Source organism: Castor canadensis, chromosome X (genome assembly GCF_047511655.1).
Source record: "Castor canadensis chromosome X, mCasCan1.hap1v2, whole genome shotgun sequence".
NCBI classification, from domain to species: Eukaryota; Metazoa; Chordata; class Mammalia; order Rodentia; family Castoridae; genus Castor; species Castor canadensis.
In genome coordinates, this window is record NC_133405.1 from 92,643,249 (window position 1) to 92,665,999 (window position 22,751).

At 37.0% G+C, this 22,751-nt stretch overlaps 1 protein-coding gene across 4 annotated transcripts in view; it reads right to left on the reverse strand.

The window, feature by feature from the left end:
• The window catches only part of Phf8 (PHD finger protein 8), an 84,775-nt gene that overhangs the window by 14,990 nt on the left and 47,034 nt on the right, over positions 1–22,751 (reverse strand). For all 4 annotated transcript variants that reach the window (XM_020154041.2, XM_074064117.1, XM_020154053.2 and 1 more), the window contains 5 exons: positions 22,556–22,734; positions 22,180–22,265; positions 21,464–21,597; positions 20,425–20,738; positions 4,406–4,501 (listed from right to left, as the gene is read on the reverse strand). In XM_020154041.2, the coding sequence (XP_020009630.1) occupies positions 4,406–4,501; positions 20,425–20,738; positions 21,464–21,597; positions 22,180–22,265; positions 22,556–22,734 (809 nt within the window). The remainder of the gene's footprint in view (positions 1–4,405; positions 4,502–20,424; positions 20,739–21,463; positions 21,598–22,179; positions 22,266–22,555; positions 22,735–22,751) is intronic.

Sequence of the window (22,751 nt, forward strand, 5' to 3'; positions counted from 1 at the left end):
TAATGCTTCAATCTTTTTTGACTTAGTTTGAAAATGTGATTAAATTATTAGCTAGAGGAATATACATACATACACGCATGCACTTACACAAAACTTTAAAGCAGTTTTAGGAGATGCAAGAATCCAAAAGTTCAAAAAACACCAACTAAAGGAGCTTTGCTCTATCACTTTCATCCTATTGGCTTAAGCTAGATGTTCTTCATAGTAAGAAAGTACTCTTCTGGGACAGTGGAGTGGCTTAAGTGGTAGAGCACCTGCCTAGGAAGCACAAGACCCTGATTTCAAACCCCAGTACCACCAAAAAAAGAGTACCCTTTTAGGGGGTGGATTTGATCAAAATACATATATGGAAACATCAAAATGAAACTGCTTTGCTCAATTAATATATGCCAATAAAAATTTCAAAAGTATCCTTTTATTTTAGTTAAATTCACTTTTTAAAAGTTTGGGAGGTTTTTATTATGGTATTGTGGGCTTCAAGTCATAAATAGCCTGAATAAGTGAGATAACAGCACAAAAATAGAGAGAAGATTGATGGTACAAAACAGGTATTCCCCAAACAGCCCATGATATGCATGAGTCAGCAGATGAAGAAAAAAAAAACATTTCAGCTTAGTGGAAATATGATTTCTAGCACACATCTAGGGGAAAACAAATCAACTTAGATCCTCCACTCATTACCATGTGCTAAATTATTCTAGACAGATTAAAACAGTAGATGTTTGTAAAGTCATGTTTAAAATTGTGTTAATTATTTGTTCTCTGAATAGTGAAACAATGAAAAAGATCCATATCTGACACAGCAATATTCAGACTTTTCAGGTCAAATGAGGAAAGGTATCATAAGTAATATATATATGTATGTGTGTATATGTGTAAACATCTGTGTGTGTGTACGCACACACACACACACTCATATATTTCCTGACTTAAAAGATGATTCAATTTATGATTTTTTGACTTTGCAATGGTGAAAAGTAATAGTCAGTAGGAACCATACTTTGAATGTTGATTCTTGATTTTTTCCCAGGCTAGTGAAATGTGATCCAAAACCCTCTTCTTGATGCTAGACAGCAGCAGTAAGCCACAGACTGTAGTCAGCCACATGATCATAAGGGTAAAAAACCAACAGATACCCTACAGTGAACTATATTGCTAAGCTATGATGTTTGGTACGATGGCTGGGTGTGTTAAATGCATATTCAAGTTATAATTTGTTTTTTGGCATATATCCCATTGTAAGTTGTAAGGTGTATGTAATGCACATACACCTGTGCATGTATGTATGTATGTGTGTATATATATATGCATGTATATATATATATATATATATATGCATGTATATATATATGTGCATGTATATATATATATATATGCGCATTGGTATCTATCTACTTATCTATCTATAACAAAGAATGACTATTCCCTTACTATGTAAAAGGGCAATTTAAACATCTTTAAGAGGCTCACATGGCTAAAAGGGTAAAAGACAGAAATAAAAGTTACAAAAGAAGAAATTATAATGATAATACAAAAATAATCAAAGAAATGCAAATTAAATCAGTAAGATACCATTGTTTGCTTGTGAATTACCAAAGATCAAAAACAGAGGAGAGAGACTACTCATTCTCAGTCAACCATATTCTCCCTTTCCTGCTTACTAACAAAAACCTTGATGTTTGTGGGGGTAGAAATATACCTAGATAAAACTACATTTCCTGGCCTCTGTGAGAGTCTTAGCCATGTGACACAATTTCAGTCAAAGAGATATTAAAAAGAAGTGGAACCTAGTTGGGCATGGTGGTTCAGGCCTGTAATCCTAGCACTTAGGAGGTGGTGGCAGGAGGATAGTGAGTTGGAGGCCAGCCTGGGCTACAACATAGTGAGACCCTATCTCAAAAAAATCAAGGGCTGGGAACATATAGCTAAGTGGTAAGGCACTTGACTAGAATGTGCAAAATCCTAGATTCAATCCCTAGCACTGCAAAAATTGGAACTTAAAACTCCTTAAGAAAAGGGGGTGCTAAGCAGGCCTGTTTCTCTTACTCATAGGCAAACACTATACCTTCTGATATGCTCAATGCCTACAAGGATTTTGTAAACAAGTATTCTCACACAGTGACAGTGTAAGTTAGTACAGCCTTTCTGAAAAGTAATTTGGCAATAACCAAGAGCTTTTTTTAGGTCAGGCACAGTGGCTAACACCTATAATACCAGCTACTCAGGAGGCAGAGATGGGGAGCATCATAGTTGGAGGCCAGCTCAGGCAAAAGATTAGTGAGACCCCATCTCAATCAATAAGCTAGACATGGTGGTACATACCTGCCACCCAAGCTACTTGGGAGGCTTAAGTAGAAGGTCCAAGCTGGCATAGGCAAAAAACATGAGACCCTATCTGAAAAATAACTAAAGCAAAAAAAGGATTGGAGGTGTGGCTCAAGTGGTAGAGCACCTGCTTAGCAAACATGAGGCCCTGAGTTCAAACCCAAGTACCACCAAAATAAAGAAAAGCTTTTAAAACATATTCGTATTAACAAACTGTTGGCAAAGGTGCACTGTTTGTGAGAGTATAAACAATCTCTATGATGTATTATTAAGTGAGAAAAGCAAAACATAACTGTATAAAGTAAATTTCCAATTGAACAAAAAAATGGGAAAAGAAAATATACACATGTATTTGTGTATTATCTGACAGGATAAACAAGAAACTGACAACAGTAGTTTACTCCAAGTGGGGAACTGGAAGGCTGTGGAACAGAGGTGTGAGGGAGACTTTTCAATATTTATCCTCACGTATTTTGGCCCTTCTAAGGTTTCATGGGGATTCATGCTAAGTAAATTATCAGAGATACATTTACATATAAAGATGCTCATCTCAAATGTTGTCACTAAAACTTGGCAATAACCTAAATGCCCTATATTAAAGAAGTTAGCTATATTAGTTATATCTATATACAAATATTATGTATTCATTTCAACTATTACTTGTGGTATAATACTAATTAAAAAGGCCAGATATATTTATTGTTTTGCAATTTTTATAGTCAATCCTTAATAAAGGTAGAGTATTAATTACTAGACAATATACATTAAGAACCGTGATAGTACAAATGAGAAAGAATGGTTTATAGGGGGCAGGGGAGAACAAGAAGGGGCACACCAGAAGTTGATGAAAGAACTAGAGATTAAGCTGATACATCAAGAAATGGTGTTATAAACTCTATTATCCTTTTTCTTTTTTTTTTTTTGAGACAGGGTCTTACTGTGTAGCCCAGGATGGCTTCAACTTCACTATGTAACTCAGGCTGGCCTTGAACTTTCAATGCTCCAATCCTCCTGACTCTGCCTCCTGAGGATTATGGCCTTGTGCCACCATGCCCAACCTAAACTTTATTATCTTGAGTTCTGAGGTATCTACCAGGCAAATGAAAGTATGAGGTTGCCTTTCAGGCATGGAATTGAAAGCGATGCGAAAAGAACACTGCATTTCATCTTAAATTCCTCTCTGTATTATTTTATCTGCTATACATACAACCTTTGATTAGAAAATCAAAAAATTAAAGAGTAGGATATACAATTGTACAGTGTTATTTCAACCATAAAAGTGCATAGGAAAAAAGACTAGAAGGAAATGTGTCAAAATGCTAACTGTAGTTGCTTGTGGGTGGCAAAATAATGGTGGTTTCTTCGTTATAATTTCCTTGTATATTTTTTGCCGACTGACTCACTAAGAGCACTAAGAGAACATTTCCCAGGAATGTCCTGCTGTCATATCAGAAAGGCTGCACAAGGCTGGGTGGAAACAGCAGACCGTTTATTTCCTAGGTACTACAGGTACTAAGATCCCAGCATCCTCTATGGCAGACTTGCAGAAATGGCTTCAGTTTCTCCCACCTCCCTGTGTGCATGCATGCCTTTTCACAATGGAAATTTGTAGCTTCCCTCTCAAGAGGTACAATATTTCTCTAGCCCTGGCATCAAAGCTTTGTAGTGTAACTAGTTTTGGACAACAGGACAATAGCAAGAATGCCATAAGCAGAAGCTTGAAAAGTGCTTGCATATTGAGGTCTGTCTTTGCTGCTGGAAACCTCTCCACCACCCTGTGAAAAAGCTTGAGTTTGGCATCCTGGTGGAGAACCGTATGGAGAAACGTGCTAGCAATCCAAGTTAGGTCCCAGACACCTGAGGGAAATCTTTTCATACCATTCAGCCCCAGTCAAGCCAGCTCAGATTGGAAGAACGGCTCAACCAACCTATAGGACCACGAAAAATGATCAACTATTGCTGTTTTAAGCCATTATGTTTTGGATCATTTGTTAAGCAGCAAATGCTAACTGATATGCCCTCCAACATAAAAATCATCCAGCAATGAGATGCAGAAAATTATATAGTTTAATTGGATCACCTTTAGGACTCCATGGTGCATCATCTGAATTCTTCTTTTTCTTGGGTCGAGATTTCAGAGCGGGGTCATCATCATCAGACTCCAGGGAAGGATAGACTGTAGGAAGACAGAAAAGCAGGATAAAGTGAGGTTTTGCCCAAAAGGGTAAAGATAGACTAATACATACACTTCAGTTCTTCCCACTCCTGTACAAATGTGCCCTTTACTTACTTAATCCACTCAACTGCAGGAGTCTCTGAATGTGTCACATATATTTCATGTCTTTTCTACCTTTGCACCCTTGCTGCAAAAGTGCTTCTCCTACATTCACCTAATTCTGATTCATTCATCCAACATCTGTCTAGTGAGTAAGTTCATGAGTTTCTTACTCACCTTTTAAAATTCAACTCTAGGTTCATCCCTGTAAGAAGCCTTCCCTCACTCTCCTAATCTGATTCAGATGCCACCTTCTCAGCTTTCCTCAGCATCCTATGCATGCCTGTGCTGAAGCTATTACATAATATCTAGAAACTATTAAATCTGTTGCCCCTAATTTACCATGAAGGATATGTATTATTTGACTTCATATTAAGGGAATCTCACACAGAGCAGAGTAGGTAGTATCCAGTGTTTGCCGAATAAATGGAAAAATAAATAGTACATACTTAAATTATACAAGGAGGTAACAAAAAATGACTTGGGCTGAAATGAGAACAAGAGTACTGGAACTACATGATCTGAATGATAAAACATGCATATACAAGTAACAGGGGTTCTTGATTGTTCTAAGAAATGAGTACTAACACAGTAGTTTGATGACTGTCCTATCTCTAGTCCCAAAAGCCATGGGTGTTATTTTGTAGAGCCTGAAAGGTTTCCTACCTCAAGGAAAGAGTGTTATGGTAGAAACCTGTTGCTTCAGAGTCATTCAATTACTTTGAAATTCTGGATTAACCCATTAGTGGTATAGGAGAACTTCTCTTGTTTTCTTTTCTTGTCTTTCTATGTGCACAATTTTTTTCATTTTTATTAGCATATATATTCATTGTATGGGGGAATCATTGTGACAATTATGAATAGCCTTAACATTGTATATTGGTTAGTTCACTCCCATGAGAACTTTTCTAAGTCTCAGAATTTTTGCCTGTAAAATTGAAATAATAGATACCATCTGTCCTGCAAAGTTGTGAGAATTAAGAGATTATATATGAAAACTAATTTACAAAATGAATTACATTCTAGGGTCATGTCTTATTCAAGAGGGGATAAGTTATAGATAACAATTAAGTCTATGGCTAGGGGCATGGCTCAAGTGGTAGAGTACTGGCCTAGCAAGTGCAAGGCCGAGTTCAAACCCCAGAACCACCAAAAAAAATTAAGTCCATATATTGAAAGAAAATATATTTAAAATATGTAAGTTAAAAATATAAGGTTGGAAACACTTTCTAATTTCAAAAAATATTACAAAGCAATAATAATTAATTGTGGTACTGGCATACAGATATATAGAACAATGAAAAAGAATAGAGAGCCCAGAAATAATGCATTGAATATGTGACCAAATGAATTTTGTTTTTTGAGACAGGTAAATCTATGTAGCCAACCACTACCCTCAAATTTGTGATCCTCCTGCCTCTGCCTCTCAAGGGTGGAGATTACAGCATGTGACAACATGCTTGGTTGGCAAAATTTTTGACAAAGGTGGCAATATTACACAATGGAACAGATAAGGAATAATACATACTCAAAGAAACAAGAGCTAGGAGAGCTAGCTGCATACTTTCCCTTTAAGAAATGTTAAAGAGGGCTGGTGGCATGTCTCAAGGGGTACAGTACCTGTCTAGCAAGCATGAGACCCTAAATTCAAACTCTGGTACTACCAAAAAAATAAAAACTTAAAAATCTAAGTGTGTACAATGCTGAAGAGAGTCCTCAGACTAAAATGAAAGGACAGCAGAGTAACTTGGAGACAAAATAAATAAATAACAGTAAAAATTATGACAGAGGTGATGTCTATAACACAACCACTTTTTTTGGTGATACTGGAGTTTGAACTCAGAACCTCACACTTGCTACACAGGTGCTGTACCACTTGAGCCATTCTGCCAGCCCACAAGTGGTGTCTAAATTCTCTTTTGCTTTTTACCCCCAGCAACACAAAAAAATAAACAAAAAACAAATCTTCTTTTTGTTTCCAAATTGATTTGAAAGACAAATGCATAAAACAATTAGCTATAAATCCATATCAATAGGAATACAATGTATTAAGATAAAATTTTTGACAAAAATGGGAGGTGGAGCTAAGTTTTTGAATCCTCTTGATACTAAATGGTATCAATTCAAAGAAGACATTATAGCTAGAATGTTAACCTTAATTCTATGAAAACAGCTAAAAAATAGGCATAAAAGGAAATGAGGAGTGAATCAAACTGGTACAATGCAAAAAATCAAACACAAAAGAAAACAATATAATGGATGAATGAGATATCAAAAAGATATGACATATGGTGATATAACTAATGTACAATATAAGCCTAGTTGAAATTGTCACTATGAACCCCCCTAAGTAACAAATATATCCTAATAAAAACTTTATAAAAAAGACATATGGCCAGGCGCTGGTAGCTCATGCCTATAATGCTACTTGGAAAGCTATGATCAGGAGGATTGCGGCTTGAGGTCAGCCTGGGCAAGTAATTCATGAGACCTCCATCTCCAAAACAACCAGAGCAAAATGGACAAGAGGTGTGGCTCAAGAGGTAGAGCATCTGCTTTGCAAGTGTGAAGTCCTAAGTTCAAATCCCAGTCTCACCAAAAATAAATAAATAAATAACAGATAAATAAAAAATATAAGACATATGGAAAACAAATAGCAGGTGGGCACAGTGTTATGAGTCTGTAGTCCCAGCTACTCAGGAGGCTAAATCGGAAAGATCCATTAAGTCCAGGAATTCCAGGGAGACCTGAAACATAGTAAGACCTTGTCTCTACAATAAGAGCAACAATAACAGCAAAAGAAAACAAATATAAAAATAGTATAAATCCTTCTTTATCAGTAACCACTTCAAATGTTACTGAATTAAAGTTACCAATCAAAAGCCAGAGATTAGCAAAATTCAGCAAAAAAAACATGACCCAAACGTATACTGTCTATAAGAGATACACATTAGATCCAAAACAAACAACTAAGTTGAAAGTGAAAGGCTGGAAAAAAAGATATCCATGCAAATAATAATCAAAAACAGGCCCAGGGTAGCTATGCTAATATCTGAGAAAATGCACTGTAAGTAAAAGAATTGTTAAAGGAGGTAAAGAACAGCATCACATATTAATAATATGGCCAATCCACCAAGAGCATGTAATAGTAATAAATACATATGCACCTAACAACAGAGCCTCAAAATATATTAATCAAACACTGACAGAATTTAAGGGGAGAAACAGTACTTCTAGAATAATAGTTGGAGATTTCTATACCCTACTTTGAAAACGGAATAAAACATGCACAGAAGATAATAAAGGAAATATAAGACTTGGACAACACTATAAACCAACTAGCCCTCACAGACATGTATAGAATACTCCATGAAAAAAGAACAGAACCATACATTTTCTCAAGTGCATAGGGAACATCCCCTAGGACAGAGTATATGTTAGGCCTCAAAACAAGTGTCAGTAAGTTGTAAAAGACTAGAATCATATAAAACTTCTTCTCTAACTACAATGGGATAAAACTAGAAATCAGTAACAGAAGAATAAATGGAAAGTTAAAAAATAGTTGGAAATTAAACAACATACTCTAAAACAACCGAGGAAGAAATCACAGGTGTTAGAAAAACTTCTGAAATAGAAAGGCACTTCCTCAACAAGATAAAAGGCATTTATGAAACCCACAATTAACATCACATTTAATAACGAAATACTAAGTGCTTTCCTCTAAGATAAAGAATAAAACAGGGTTGAGGATATAGCTCAGTTGGCAGAGCACATATCTAGCCAATTGATCAAAGCCCAGCCCTGGGTTTGATCCCTAGCACCACAAAACAACCACCACCACTAAAAAAAGAATAAGACAAAGATGTTCGTTTTCACCACTACATTCCAACAAGTTCTAACCAGAGCAACTAGATAAAAATAAAAAGAAAATAAGAAGTAAAACTCTATTCACAGATGACCTTAACTTACACAAAATCCTAAAGAACTCACCAAAAAAAAAAAACCCCAAAAACCAAAAAACAATAACATTTATAGCTAATAACAATTCAGCAAAGTTTCAGGGTATATGATTAACATACAAAAATCAGTTGTTTCTATATATTAGCAACAATAACCCAAAAAGGAAATTAACAATTCCAATTTACAATAGTATCAAAAATAAAGTAAGTAGGAATAAATTTAACCGAGTAAGTATAAGATGTGCACACTGAAAACTATAAAACATTGCTGAAAGAAGTGAAAGAGGATATGAATGAATGGAAAGACAACCCATGCTCATGGACTTGATGTCACAATACTGTTAAAGACAGCAATACTGCCCAAAGTGATCTAAATATTCATTGCAATCTCTACTGAAACACTAATGGCCCTTTTTGCAGACATGGAAAAGCCAATTCTAAAATTCAGCTGGATTTCCAAAGGACACTGAATAGTCAAAATAATTGTCAGTCTATATGGACTACTATACCAAAAATACCATATACTAGGTGGTTTATAAATAACTGAAATTTATCTCCCACAGTTCTGGTGGCAGGAAATCTGAGAACAAGGCATCAACAATGTCTGGTGAGGGCCAGCTTCTTTGTTGTAGAACAGAAATTAATGAAACTGACAGGGAAAACAGAAAATAAAACCACAATCTTTGAAAAGATTAAGCAAATTGACAAAATGATTTGATTCTCAGCAGTACAAAAAGAAAACTGATAAAGTGCTAGCAAGAATGAGAAAGATGAAACAGACAAAAAGAATTATTACAAAAAATCATTAAAACAAAAAATGAAAAAGGGTATCATTGAAGATCCCACAGACATCTAAAGGCTAAAAGAGAAATTGTATGAACAACTCTATGCCCATAAATTCTATATCTCCAATGAAATGGACCAATTTCCTAAAAGACACAAAGTATAAAAACTTGCCCAAGATGAAATAGATACGCTGAAAATCTGCTAGAATAATAAGTCCATGGTTAAATCTTGAAAAAGAAATCTCCTGGCTCAGATGGTTTCACTTGTAAATTCCATTACATATTTAAAGACAATATACAATCTCTTCTAGAAAACAGAAGAGGAGAGAAAATTTCCCAACTCATTCTTTAAGACCAGCACTGCTCTGACAGCCAAAATTAGAAAATGAAGAGTACAAGAAAAGGGAAAAAAAGATCCATTTTCCTCAAAGAACTGTTAGCAAATCAAACCTGGATATATATGAGAAGAATAATATACCATGACCAAGTGGGATTTATCCTGTAAATACAAGGTTGAGTCAATATCTGAAAATCAGTGTTTTAACATCACAGGATCATAACACCATTGATGGAACAAAAACACTGGATAAAATTCAATATCCATTCATAATTTAAAATCTCAGGAAAATAGGAATAGACATTAACTTCCCTAATTTGACAACCTACAGGTAACATAATACTTAACAGTGAAAGGTGAAATAAAGCAAGGATGACCACTCTTCACTACAACATTCTTGAAGCACTAGCCAAAACAAAAAAGCAAGAAAAATAAAAGGCATGCAGATCGGAAAGAATAGAATATCCACATGACACACTCATCTATACAGAAAATAGTAAGAATACACAAAAAAGTCCTAGAACTAATAAATGAGTTTACCAATGTTGCAAGACACAAAAACAAATCATGTTTTCCTGGTCAGAACAGCTCAACTGGGAAAGCTGAAAAAACCTCATATATATATATATATATATATATATATATATATATATATATATGAGCAATAAGCAACTGGAAATTAAAAGTTCAAAAAGTTACAAAGTACAGAACTTAGTGATAAATCTAAATGACATGTCAGGATCTGTATGCTGAAATTTATTAAATGTTGATAAAAAAAGATAAATATGGAGGGACATCTAAAATATATAAATTAAGATGGTAAATCTCTTACAGTTACTATGGAAAACAGTTTGGTGGTTCCTCAAAGAGTTGAAAACAGAATCGCCAGATAACCCAGCAATTCTACTTCTAGGTATAGCACAAGAGAAACAAAAACATATTTGCCAGGAAACATGCACACAAATGTCTGTAGCATCACTATGCATAACAGCTAAAAAGGTAGAACAACCAGAATGCCCATCAACAGATGATTAGGTAAGCAAATTTTGGTATCTTCATCCAGTGAAATATTATTTGGGCTGTAAAAAAGTAAGGTCAGGCTTGCTGACTTACGGCTGTGGTCCCAGCTACTCGGGAGGTGGAGATAGAAGGATCATGATGAGAGGCCTGCCCTGGAAAAAGCATGGGTTCCTAACTGAGAAACCAAGAAAGCAAAAGGACTAGGAACATAGTTCAAGTGGGTAGAGTGCTTGCCCAACAAGCACAAGGCCCTAAATTCAGTCCTCAGTACTGCCTAAAAGAAAAAGGTACTAATTAATACATACTACAGGTTGGATAAACCTTGAAAACATTATGCTGAGTTAAGCCAGACACAAAACATCACACATTAATTCTTTTTACATAATATATTCATAATAGCTAAGTCCACAGAGACTACAAGCAGATTAGTGGTTACAATAGGATGAGGGAGTAGGGAAATGGAGAACAGTTATTTAATGGAAATGTAGTATTTTTCTGGGGTGGTGAAAATGTGTTAGAAATAGAGGTAGTGGCTGCACAACACTCTGAAAGCCCTAAATGCCACTGTATTGTAACTTTTAAATGGTTGTATGTTATATGAAATTCATCTCAATATAAAATAAAGATGTTAATTACCACCAAATTAATCTACAGATTTAAGATATTTTCAATCAAAATCCCAGCAGAAATTTTTGTGGATTCAGACACTCTGAATTTAAATTTTAAATAGAAATACAAAATTGAAGAAAGCATACTACTCAATTTTAAATAATAACCTTCCTTGTGTGGTACTGGGATTTGAACTCAGGGCCTTACGCTTGCTAGGTAGGTGCTTTGCTCTGGTTATTTCTGAGATGGGGTCTTGCTTTTTGCTCAAATTAGCCTGGACTAGGATCCTCCTATCTTAAGCTTCCCACTCTAACTGGGATGACAGCCGTGCGACACCACACCCAGTTTTTTTCCACTGAGATAGGATCATGCAAACATTTTTGCCGGGATAGGCCTGGAATCATAATCTTCCCAATCTCAGCCTCCCAAATAGCTTGGGATAACAGGTGTGCACCACTGTGCCAACTACTGAGATGCGGTCTCACAACTTTTTTTTTTTAAATCTGGGTATCCTTGAACCATGATACTCACAATCTCAGCCTCCCAAGTACCTAGGATTGCAGGTGTGATTATTTTAAATAATCAAGGCAGATATTGGAAAATGGATAGACAGATCACTGAGACAGATTAATAAATCCAGAACAGACCCACACACATACACAGCCATTTGATTTGCGACAAAAGTAGGCATAGAATTCAATGGAGAAAGAAAAGACAGTCTTATAAAATAGGTAAAGTGTGTGTGAGGGCATATTAGCAGAAGGGGGAAGGGTGAATGAAGGAGATTAAGATGAGGTATAGGGTAGATGGACTTCATATAGCTATAAGAAACAGAACTAAGAAACCACTTGCTTTATGTGGGGACAGAGGGGGTTGAGAAGAGATGATGGTGGCAAGGTAACTAATGTACAATATAAGTCTAATGAAAATCCCCCATATAATGAATATATTCTAATAAAAGTTATGTAAAAATCCAAAAAAAAAGAAAAGACAGTCTTTTTAATAAATAGTGTTGGAATAACTGTACATTCATATGCCAAAAAAGAAAAGCAAACCTTGACCATATATATGACATACCATATATAAAAATTTACTTCAAATGGATCAAGTATATAAATGTTAACACCTAAAACTGTAAAACTTTAAGATAAAAAATAGGAGAAAATTGTCATGACCCAGGTTTACACATGGAGTAGTTAAACAAGACACAAAAAGTAAAATCCATAAAAGAAAAAATTGAAGAATTGAACTTTATAGAAAATAAGAGCATTTTCTTTATGAAAGGCAAAGAGAATGAAAGATAAGCTACACACTGAAACTTTGCAAATCACATATCTGACAAGTGACTTGTATGCAGACTATATAAAAGTCAAACTATATAAAAATCTGTATGGTGGTACGCGCCTGTAATCCCGCTACATGAGCAGCGGAGACAGGAGGATTACAGTAGAAGCAGGCCCAGGGCAAGAGTGAGACCCCATCTGAAAAATAAACTAAAGCAAAAAGGGCTGGGGGCATGGCTCAAGTAGTAGAGCGCCTATATAGAAGTGTAAGGCTGAGTTTAAGCCCTAGTACTGCCAAAAAAGAAACTGTCAAAGTTCAACAGTTAAGGAAAAAAATATCTGAAAACAGGCAAAATTAATCCAAGGTGTCTATGTAAAGACACTTCAAAAAAAGAGGTTATATGAATGGCAAATACACAGAATGTTCAATAGCACCAGCCATTAGATGATCCATTAAATGAGATATTAGTACATACTTATTAGTATGAGTATAGTACGCAGCTCAAGTGGAACCCTCAGACATTACAGGCGGGAATGTAAAATGGTACAATCATTTTGGAAAACAATCTGACAGTTTCTTATAAGTTAAAATATCCATTGTATACTCTGTCCAGAAATCCCAGGTATTTTACCCTAAAGAAATAAACTCATGTTCACACAAAAACATGTATATGAATGCTCACAACTGCTCTAAACTGGGAATAACCCAAATGTTCTTCAAGAGGTACATAGATACAGTGGAATATTGCTCAGCAGTAAAATTGTTTTTGATATGCAAAAACATTAATGAATCTTAAAGGTATTGCGCTGAGCAAAAGATGTCAGTATCGAAATATTATATACGTTATAATTCCACTTATAGGACATTCTAGTAAAGGCAAAGCAAAAGTGACAGCAGACCAGTGGTTGCTAGAAGTTAGGAGGGCATGACTACAACGTAAGGGAGTACAGGAGGTGATCAAAGTATGGTGGTTTGAAGAACCATACATATGTACACATTAAGGTCACTTTTAATTATGTTAATTAAAACCATAAAAATTTAAAACCCATTTATCAAAAGATTGAAAATAAACAAACAGTTCTTTCAATTGAACAAGTTAGTTAGACAAAGAGCATTTTTTTTCTTTTGTAGTACTGGGGTTTGAACTCAGGGCCTAAACCTTAAGCTACTCCAACAGCCCTTTTTTTTGTGATGGCTGTTTTTGAGATAGGGTCTCTCAAACTATTTGCCTGGGCTGGCTTCGAACCATGATCCTCCTGATCAGTAGCTAGGATTACAGGTGTGAGCCACAGGCGCCCAGCTGACAAAGAAAATTTTTAAAGGAATAACAAAAAAATCAGAAATAAAAAATAGTAAACAAATACCAAATATTAGAGAGGATGGATAAAATGTTCTTAAAAACTAGATTTGAAAGTAACAGTGATCAACCAAGTTAGTTAAATCACTGTTAAACATCATGACCAAGAATAGTTAATCTTAAGAAGTAAACATCAGTTCAAAATTAGTAATTCTTAGGATGGTGGAGTGGCTTAAGGAGTAGAGTGCCTGCCTAGCAAGCATGAGTTCTTGAGTTCAAACCCCAGTACCACAAAAATTAGTAATTCTATTAATCACTGTATTAACAAATTAATAGAAAATGTATTGATATGCCAAAAGGTAAAACCTACTACTACTCAATCTTAAAAATCTCTCAAACTAGAGTAAGAGACTCCCCTGAACTTTATGAGAGTACTCTACCAGAGACCTACATACTAAGTAGAGAAATACTGGCAGCATTCCCTTTAAAGTCTGGAAAAGCACAAGGATGCCCCCTATCACCATGATGATACTAGGAAAAGTCAGTAGTATTAATACTTGAAAGATGTTATGAGCTGAACTGTCTCCCCCGCCCAAACACACCAATTTATATGTTGAAGCCCTAACCCCCAAAGCTTGGAATGTGAATGTATCTGGAATGGGCATTTAAAAGAATAAGTTAAAATGAGGCTATTAGGATGGGTCCTAATCCAATCTGACGGGTGTCCTTACAAGAGTTTAGGTCACGCACACACGTCAGGGGTCTGTGCGCACAGGTAGATAACCACGCGAAAAGATGGCAAAGGGGGAGGCTATCTGCAAGCCAAGGAGAGAGGCCTTTGGATAAACCAACTCTGCTAACACTCTGATCTTGGACTTTCAGCCTTGAGAACTGTGAAGAAGTTAAGTTTCTGTTGTTTAAATCACTTGGTTTGTGGTATTTTATTATGGTAACCCTACCAAACTGATAAAGGACACACAGATCACCTACCTCAAGAACTCAAGATAATTAACTGAAGAACTAATAAAACTAAGTATACTAAGGTCCATTATGGAAAAATCAACTATTTCCCTCCATATTAGCAATAGAAATTTAGAGAAACTGATACAAAGGACTAAAAACAAAAGTCACCATTTTGAGTCTTTATTCCCATTTCTTGTGTGGGAAGCAGAAAATGTTTCTTCCTTTTTTTCCATTTCTCCCTACTTTATCCTGTTATACTGAAATAAATCCTTGCTGAAAATTCAAAAAAAGAAAGAAGAAATGATACATATTGGAACCAAAATAAAATACTTAGGAATAAACTGAAGAAATAAACCAAACAAGAGATATATACGAAGAGATATAAATGGACAAAGAGACAGACCATGTTGGTGCTAGAAAGACAAATGGCCTGTTTTATCACTGTTCATACCCAAAAGGAATGATAACAGTGCTGTCCAGAACTTGTACTAGTTCAAAAGCAATTTTCCCTAATCTAGTGGCAGATTTTCTCCCAACTATAGAGAAAACCTTAGCTATCTATGAAGACAGACACAAGCTAAAAATCCTGCAAATAGTACCTCTCATCAGAGATAGAGCAAGTGGTGGGTGTGTTTTGTACAAAATTAAGTTCTGGACAGGAAGTGGGTGAGAGAGCATATAAAGAAGTTACAAGAACATATCCCCCTGTAGTAGAAGGAAAAAAAGGGCTTGTTTGAAGTTGAACAAATCCCTTCTGCAGAACTTGCTTTGGGTCTGAGAACATAGTTACTCAGCAAACTTATCTCTTTGCTAAACTGAGATTGGTCTTAGGGACATGCCAGTTTCCCCTGGCCACTCAGACTACCTTTAGCAGCTTGCCACATCCACCTCTAGACTGGATATCTGGATCTAGTTTAACCAATCTTCTCAAAACAAACAGTTCACACAGCCTCTTTTCCCTTTCTCCCTGCTTTGTCCAGCAGTACTGCAGAGGCAGCTTAATAACAAGAGATCTCCTTACTTGCTCTCTTTTTTCCAGAAATTATAGGCTATTAATGAACCTTTTCTACTCCAGATGAATTTTAGAATCAGATTGTCAGATTCCATAAACAATCCTATGAGGATCTTTTTGTTTGTTTACAGTACTGGGGATTAAATCCAGGGCCTTGTGCATGCTAGGCAAACAAAAATGTAAACAACAAAAGTATAACCTAATAAATAACCGGACAAGTGAATAGAGCTGATAAATACATGAAAACATATTCAACATCTATAGCCACAAAGGAAATACAAATCAAAAGTATAATAAGATTCTATCTCACCCCAGTCAGAATGGCAATCATCAAGAAAACAGTAACAAATGCTGGCGAGGATACAGGAAAAAAGGAACCCTCATATACTTTTGGTGGGAATGTAAACTAGTACAACCACTATGGAAATCAGTATGGAGGTTCCTCAAAAAGTACAAAGTAGACTTAACTTACGACCCTGCCACATCACTGAGCATATATCCAAAGGAGTGCAAATCAATATACGAGACATACCTGCAGACCCATGTTTATTATAGCTTTGTTCACAATAGCCAAGCTGTGAAATCAGCAAAAGTGCCCAACAACCAATGAATGGATAATGAAAATAAGGTGTACATATATACCATGGACTAGTACTCAATCACAAAGAAAAATGAAATGTCATTTGTAGGAAAATGGATGGAACTGGAAATCACCATGTTGAGAGAGATAAGCCAACCTCAAAAAGCCAAATAGTGCATGTTTTTGCTCATTTGAGGAATCTAGACCTTAAAAGATGGTAACAATAATGGGATATGAAGGTAAAAGGGAGATTGTTGGCTGCGGGGAGGTGGGGGGAATCAGCATTACATATATATAAAGATAGTAGTATAACCAACAAAAACTAAAACAAAGGGGAGGGAGGGAAGGAAGGGAAGGGAAGATAAGAGATGGGCTGAATTTGTTCAAAGGAATTATCACAATGAAACTCTCTTGCAATATTAATTTATGCTAATTCAAAAATAAAATTAAATTTGAAAAAATATATATATATGAATTTAATTTATGAGAAAGGTGGGACTTTTTTGGGGGATAATGACAATCTAGTCAAAAAAACGGTGTTGGGGAAGCTGGGCGTCAATGGTTCATGACTTGTAATCTTAGCTACTTGGGAGGAGATTGGGAGGGCTGAGGTTCGAGGTCAGCCAGGGCAGATAGTTCACAAGATCCCATCTTAAAATAACCAGAGCAAAATCCACTGGAGGTGTGGCTGAAGCGGTAGAGTACCTGGTAGGTGAGTGCCTGCTTTGCAAGTATGAAACCCTGAGTTCAAACCCCAGTTCCACCAAAAGAAATGGTGTTGGGGATAAATGACTACCCATGCGGGAAAAATAAAGTTAAGATTCTTACTTCCCACAATTCATAAAACTAAGAGAAACAAGAGAAAGAGCTAAATATTTAACTTCTATACAAGTTTTAAATGAGAAGTATAGAAGAAACTTCTACATGTTAAAATACTATAATAAAATTAAAATGCAACAGACTAAAAGAAAATATTTTCTACAAAGAGAAAGAGCTGAGAGGGCTGGAGGCATGGCTCAAGTGGTAGAGTGCCTACTTGGCAAGCAACAAGCCCTGAGTTCAAACCCCAGTACCAGCAAAAAAAACAAAAGAAAGAGCTGATTGGGTGGGGAGGGCCAGTCTGTGCAATGGTCCTAAGGCAGGGATTGGTTTGTGGAAAAATAAACCATAAGAAGAGCAAGTGGATAGATAAGGATAGGGGATGGAACAGAGATGAAAGGGGATGTCAGAAAGGAAGGTAGCATCAGATCATGCAAAACCTTGAGGATAATAGCTAAAAGTTAGGATTTCTCTATATTTGTTATGGGAAACCACTAGAGGTTTTAAGAAGAGCAAGATAACCAGGTGTGGTGATTCACACCTTTAATCCCAGCACTTGGGAGGTTGAAGCCAGCCTGGGCTGCACAAGAAGTTTCAGGCCACAGTAGGTTACATATCAAGACTCTGTCTGAAAAAAAAAAAGAACAATGTTTGCCACTTGACTATGATGCAGAGAGAAAGATTAGAACACAGAAGTGAGGTAAGGAGACAGCCAGGAAGCTGGGACTTCAGCAGAAAGACTGATGGCCCTAGAGTAATACTCCTCTTTCTCCATGCTTCTATTTGTCTTCTCCCTATTGAAATTCAATGATATGGAGGCCTGCATAGACATGAGGAAAAAAACGTGATTCTCTTCACAACCAAAAAAGAAAATATTTTTCAACATGTCTAGAATATATAAAAAGCACTCCAACAAATGTAGAATAAGTAAGAACTCTTACAAGGGCTGGGAATGTAGCTCAGTGGTAGAGCGCTTGTCTAACATGTGAAAAGCCTGGGTTTGATCCCCAGCACTATGAAAAAACAAAAAAGAACAAAATCAGTTTTTAAAAAACCCAATAGAAAAATAAGTGAAAGAATGGAATAGAGTCAATAAACATATAAAACAAATTGAAACACCCACCTTTTGCTATGGGATTAAAAAGGCTGATAATTGGGCTGGGGGTGTGGTTCAATTGGTAAAGCACCTGCCTTGAAAGTACAGAGCCCTGAGTTCAAACCCTAGTATTGCCTCCCCGCATACAAATGGCTGATAATACCCACTTCTGGCAAGGTTGTAAGGAAACAGGTATTTCTCTTGCACTGCTCAGATACTGGCCCTTTTGGAGGGGAATTGTTACAGATATATTGTTAACAGATATGTACCTGGTACATAACCTTCAACCCAGTCAGTCTATCTACCCTAGAGACATATTTAACTGACATAAGGGCAGAAAGGATTATCACAAGGATTCATTGCAACATTATTAACAATAAAACTCAGAAACGACCTAAATGTCAATCAGTAGGGAATGATTAAACATGATATACATATATGCTATACATACAATGTAGCAAGCAGAACTCTGTGTATTGATGAACCTGTATACACTGATGTTTATATACTATCTCTGTCTCTCTCTCTCTCTCTCTCTATATATATATATATGTATGTACATATATGTGATGTATATATACTAATGGTGAAAGCTTCCAAGCAAGTCATAGAAGCATACACATTAAACCAAACTACACATCCCTTTTCTCTCCCTCTCTATCTTTACATGTGTACGACACAACAAAAGGAAAGGTATAAAAGAAACTAGGTTCAAAAGTGGAAAAGTGTTAGGCATAAGGAATTTTTACTTTCTCTGGTTTTAATCTTGGTCAAGGAACATTAACTGTATTTGTATACTTTTTGAAAATATTAATAGAAACCCGTATTAAAATTATCTGCATAATACAAACCAGTGCTTTATACACTGTAGTATTCAACAAATCTTAGCTTAAAAAAGAACTCGCTTTTTAGGATCCATTTCTTAAATCTAAAAAGCCCAGTGAGGTCATTATAGTTGTCCATTAGAATCCAAAGGAAACTAGTTCCAGGTACTCCCCTACAGCCAATCTGTGGATACGAAAGTCCTTTAGAAAAAATGGTGTAGCATTTGCATATAACCAATGCATATGGTCCCATATACTTTGAATCCTCTCTATACAAAATACCTGAAACAACATAAATGCTATGTAAATAGTTGTTATATGGTTATCAGTTAGGGGGAAATGACAAGAAAAAACTCTGAGCCTCACACTGCCTATAATTCTAGTTACACAGGAGGCTGAGATCAAGAGGATCATGGTTTAAGAGGCCAGCCTGAGCAAAAACTTCATGAGACCCTATCTTGACCAATAGCTGGGTATGGTGGCATGTGCCTGTCATCCTAAACTGGAGGCTGACAGGCTGAGATCAGGAAGACTGTGGTCCCAGGCCAGCTGGGCAAAAAAATTGTGAGATTCCACTCACAGTGTAAAAAACCTGGGAGTAGTGGCGTGTGTTACTGAGTGACAGCAAAAAGTGTAAAACAGGAGGATCTCAGTCCAGGCAGAAAGCAAGACCACATCTCCAAATAACCAGAGCAAGAAGGGCTGGAGGTGTGGCTCAAGTGGTAAAGTGTCTGCCTAGCAAGCACGAAGCCCTGAGTTCAAATCCAGTAACATCAAAAAAAGTCTGCACATGTTCAGTCCAGATGTAATTTTTCCCAAGTATTTTTGGTCCATGGTTGGTAGAATCCATGGATGTAGAGGGCTGACTATATAAATGTTTGAAAGGGATGAGCTGGCTAACACAGAACATAAATAATACAGGTGGTGGAAAGAGAGTAAGTATGAGGACAAGAGATGCCAGAGTGAAAATTGGACAGTACTAAAAACAGATGATAGCTTATGAAGCTACTATTTTTTAGAGCTTCCCATGAACAAGACACTGGGTCAGGTGCTCTGTGAAGGTATAATCTCTAATTCTTACATCAATCTGTGAGATATACCAATTTCACAAAATAAGAAAACATGGCTCAGAGAAATTAAGTACTAGTCTTAAGGTCACATCTTTATTCACTACAAGCAGTTCTCTCTTGTGACTGGGATTGAGACTGGAGTTGACCCCACATGCTTAGCTGCCCTTACTATACTCTGCGTCCTTGAAGCATGCTCCCAAGCTGTCCTGTTCATCCAGACTGGCATTCTCCTCCTCCTCCTCGCTCTCAGTTCTCCAGTATGCTGGCCTCTTGATGGGCCGCTTCCCTGGAGTGCGCTGGGAAGCAGGACTGCTAGACACTGTACCCAGCCCACTGCTGGAGCTCGTACTGCTTCGGTCCTGCCCCCCGGTCCACCAGGCCTGCAGACTGGAGGTAGCTGGCGAAGATGATGAGGACTGCAGGTTGGCCATACACAGCATGCCCTGGATGGCCTCCTGAGTGCTGGGGGAGGCTGGGGCCTCACTGCAAGGGAAAGAGGAGAAATGCTGAGGGAGTTTCTCTAGTTATCGGAAGAAACTAGTTATGAGAACAATAAGGAAGGAGGATTAACATCTGTGGGGATCAAGGTGGGAAGGAGGAGAAAATCATCCAAGGTGAAAACTAGAAACCAAGCTAAAGGATGAAGACAGCATCAAAGACTGCTTTCATGAAAAGCAGTCCTTCTTGCCTTGAGTCTCTCCAGACAACAGGCAAGCTGGCAAAACAGGAGGCACTCCTCTCTCCTTCTGTTCATCCATGCTGCATTCTTTCCTTTTTAAAAAAACAGCTCTCTTTCTATGACTCTTCCAACTTCCAAGGCACCCAAAATTGATTAGCCTTTAAGTCTATATATCCTATCACTGCCATATATTAAGTTTCTCAGGACATTTCATGTCTACTTTATTCATTCAGCCCAAGTGCCATGGACGATTCTTTGTCCATTTACATGGCTCAGTAAGCTGGAGGTGGTGGTATACACCTGTAATCCCAGCACTCCTCCTGCAAAGGCAGGAGGATTGTGAGAATTCAAGGCCAGCATGGAATATATAATGAGACCCTGGCTCAAAAACCAAAAATAAAAAAAAAGTAAACAAAAATACAAATAAAATAGTTCAATAACTATCTGATTGGCTGGCCTAGCCTCATGGGTGGCAGGGGTGTGGTACTGTCTGAAGACCTGGAAAGAGGAGATCAAAGCTAGTACTCACGTGAGGGCAGCATAGTCAGGTCCCCCCACCTGCCTGCTGGCCTTGAGTAGATCAAGAATTCCACCAGCTCCACTCCCATTCCCAAGCTTGCCTTCAACCCCTTCCACCATGTCCTCATCTGTTGTATAGTCCTCCTGTTGGAGAAAGAGCTTCAGTTGCCGTGGGCTGATCTGGTAAGGCTTCAATACATGATTGACAGTTTGACTGCTAATATCTTCTGAGCACCAAGTATAGAGCAAGTAATAACCAGAACATTCATTCTTTTATCATCTAAATCGTCACAGAATCTATGTGAAGTATTATAACAACTATTTTACAGAGAAGGAAATCTACAGCTCAGCAAATTAAAATACTTTATTTGGGTCAAATCAGATAATCCTTTTGTTATATCATACTGCCTTTTATTCTATTTTGTATAAAAGATTTTTAAAATATTTCAAATTATAATCTTTCATTCATACATTAAATAGCACTTAGCATATAATCTTTTACATAGTAAGTATTTCAGAAATTACACGCAGAGCTAGAGGTGTGGCTCAAGCAGTAGAGTTCCAGCTTTGCAAGCGTGAAGCCCTGTTTGAACCCTAGTCTCACACACAAAAAAGAGAAATTAAATGCATAGGATGTCTTTGCCCCTTCCTTAAGTAGAATAACAATCTGTCTTTTGTTTCCATAACCAGAATGAACAGAAGAACAGATACAGGGCAGGCTCTTACCTCAATGTCAAACTCAACTTCTCCAGGTTCACGAATTCGGTTGGGGTCAGAACAAGGCTTTGCACGGGGTAACTTCCGAGGAAATTCTAAGACACAATGGAATGTGCTTATTACGAAGCTAAGACTGCCATCTGAGCCAAACACCCAAAGGAAAGAAAATAAGATTGCAATTTTTTTTGGAAGTAATGACCACCAGTAATGAATTTAAGAGAGGTGAGGAATTAACTGAAAAATAAATCTCTAAAGCAAAGAAAAACAATGGCTGTCTACAGAGCCTGGTAAACCAAGAGTATCAACAAGCTCAGGCCTAAGGTCTTGAGTCTAGCAAAGGGGCCATAAAATGTGAAATTAGTAGGGCAAAAGAACAGACACATACTTGGTCTTATTATTAGGGTTGCCTTCTCCTTTCCCAGTCTCTCGTCAATCTGTAGCTCATCATCTGAATCCAAGTCAAATTCATCTTCCATCACCTGTTCTGCTACCAGCCTTGCTTTGTCTGCTTTTTTTGCAATTTTGGCCCTACGAGACTTGGATAAGCTTTTCACCCTCTTGGTACTGGCGAGAAAGGGAAA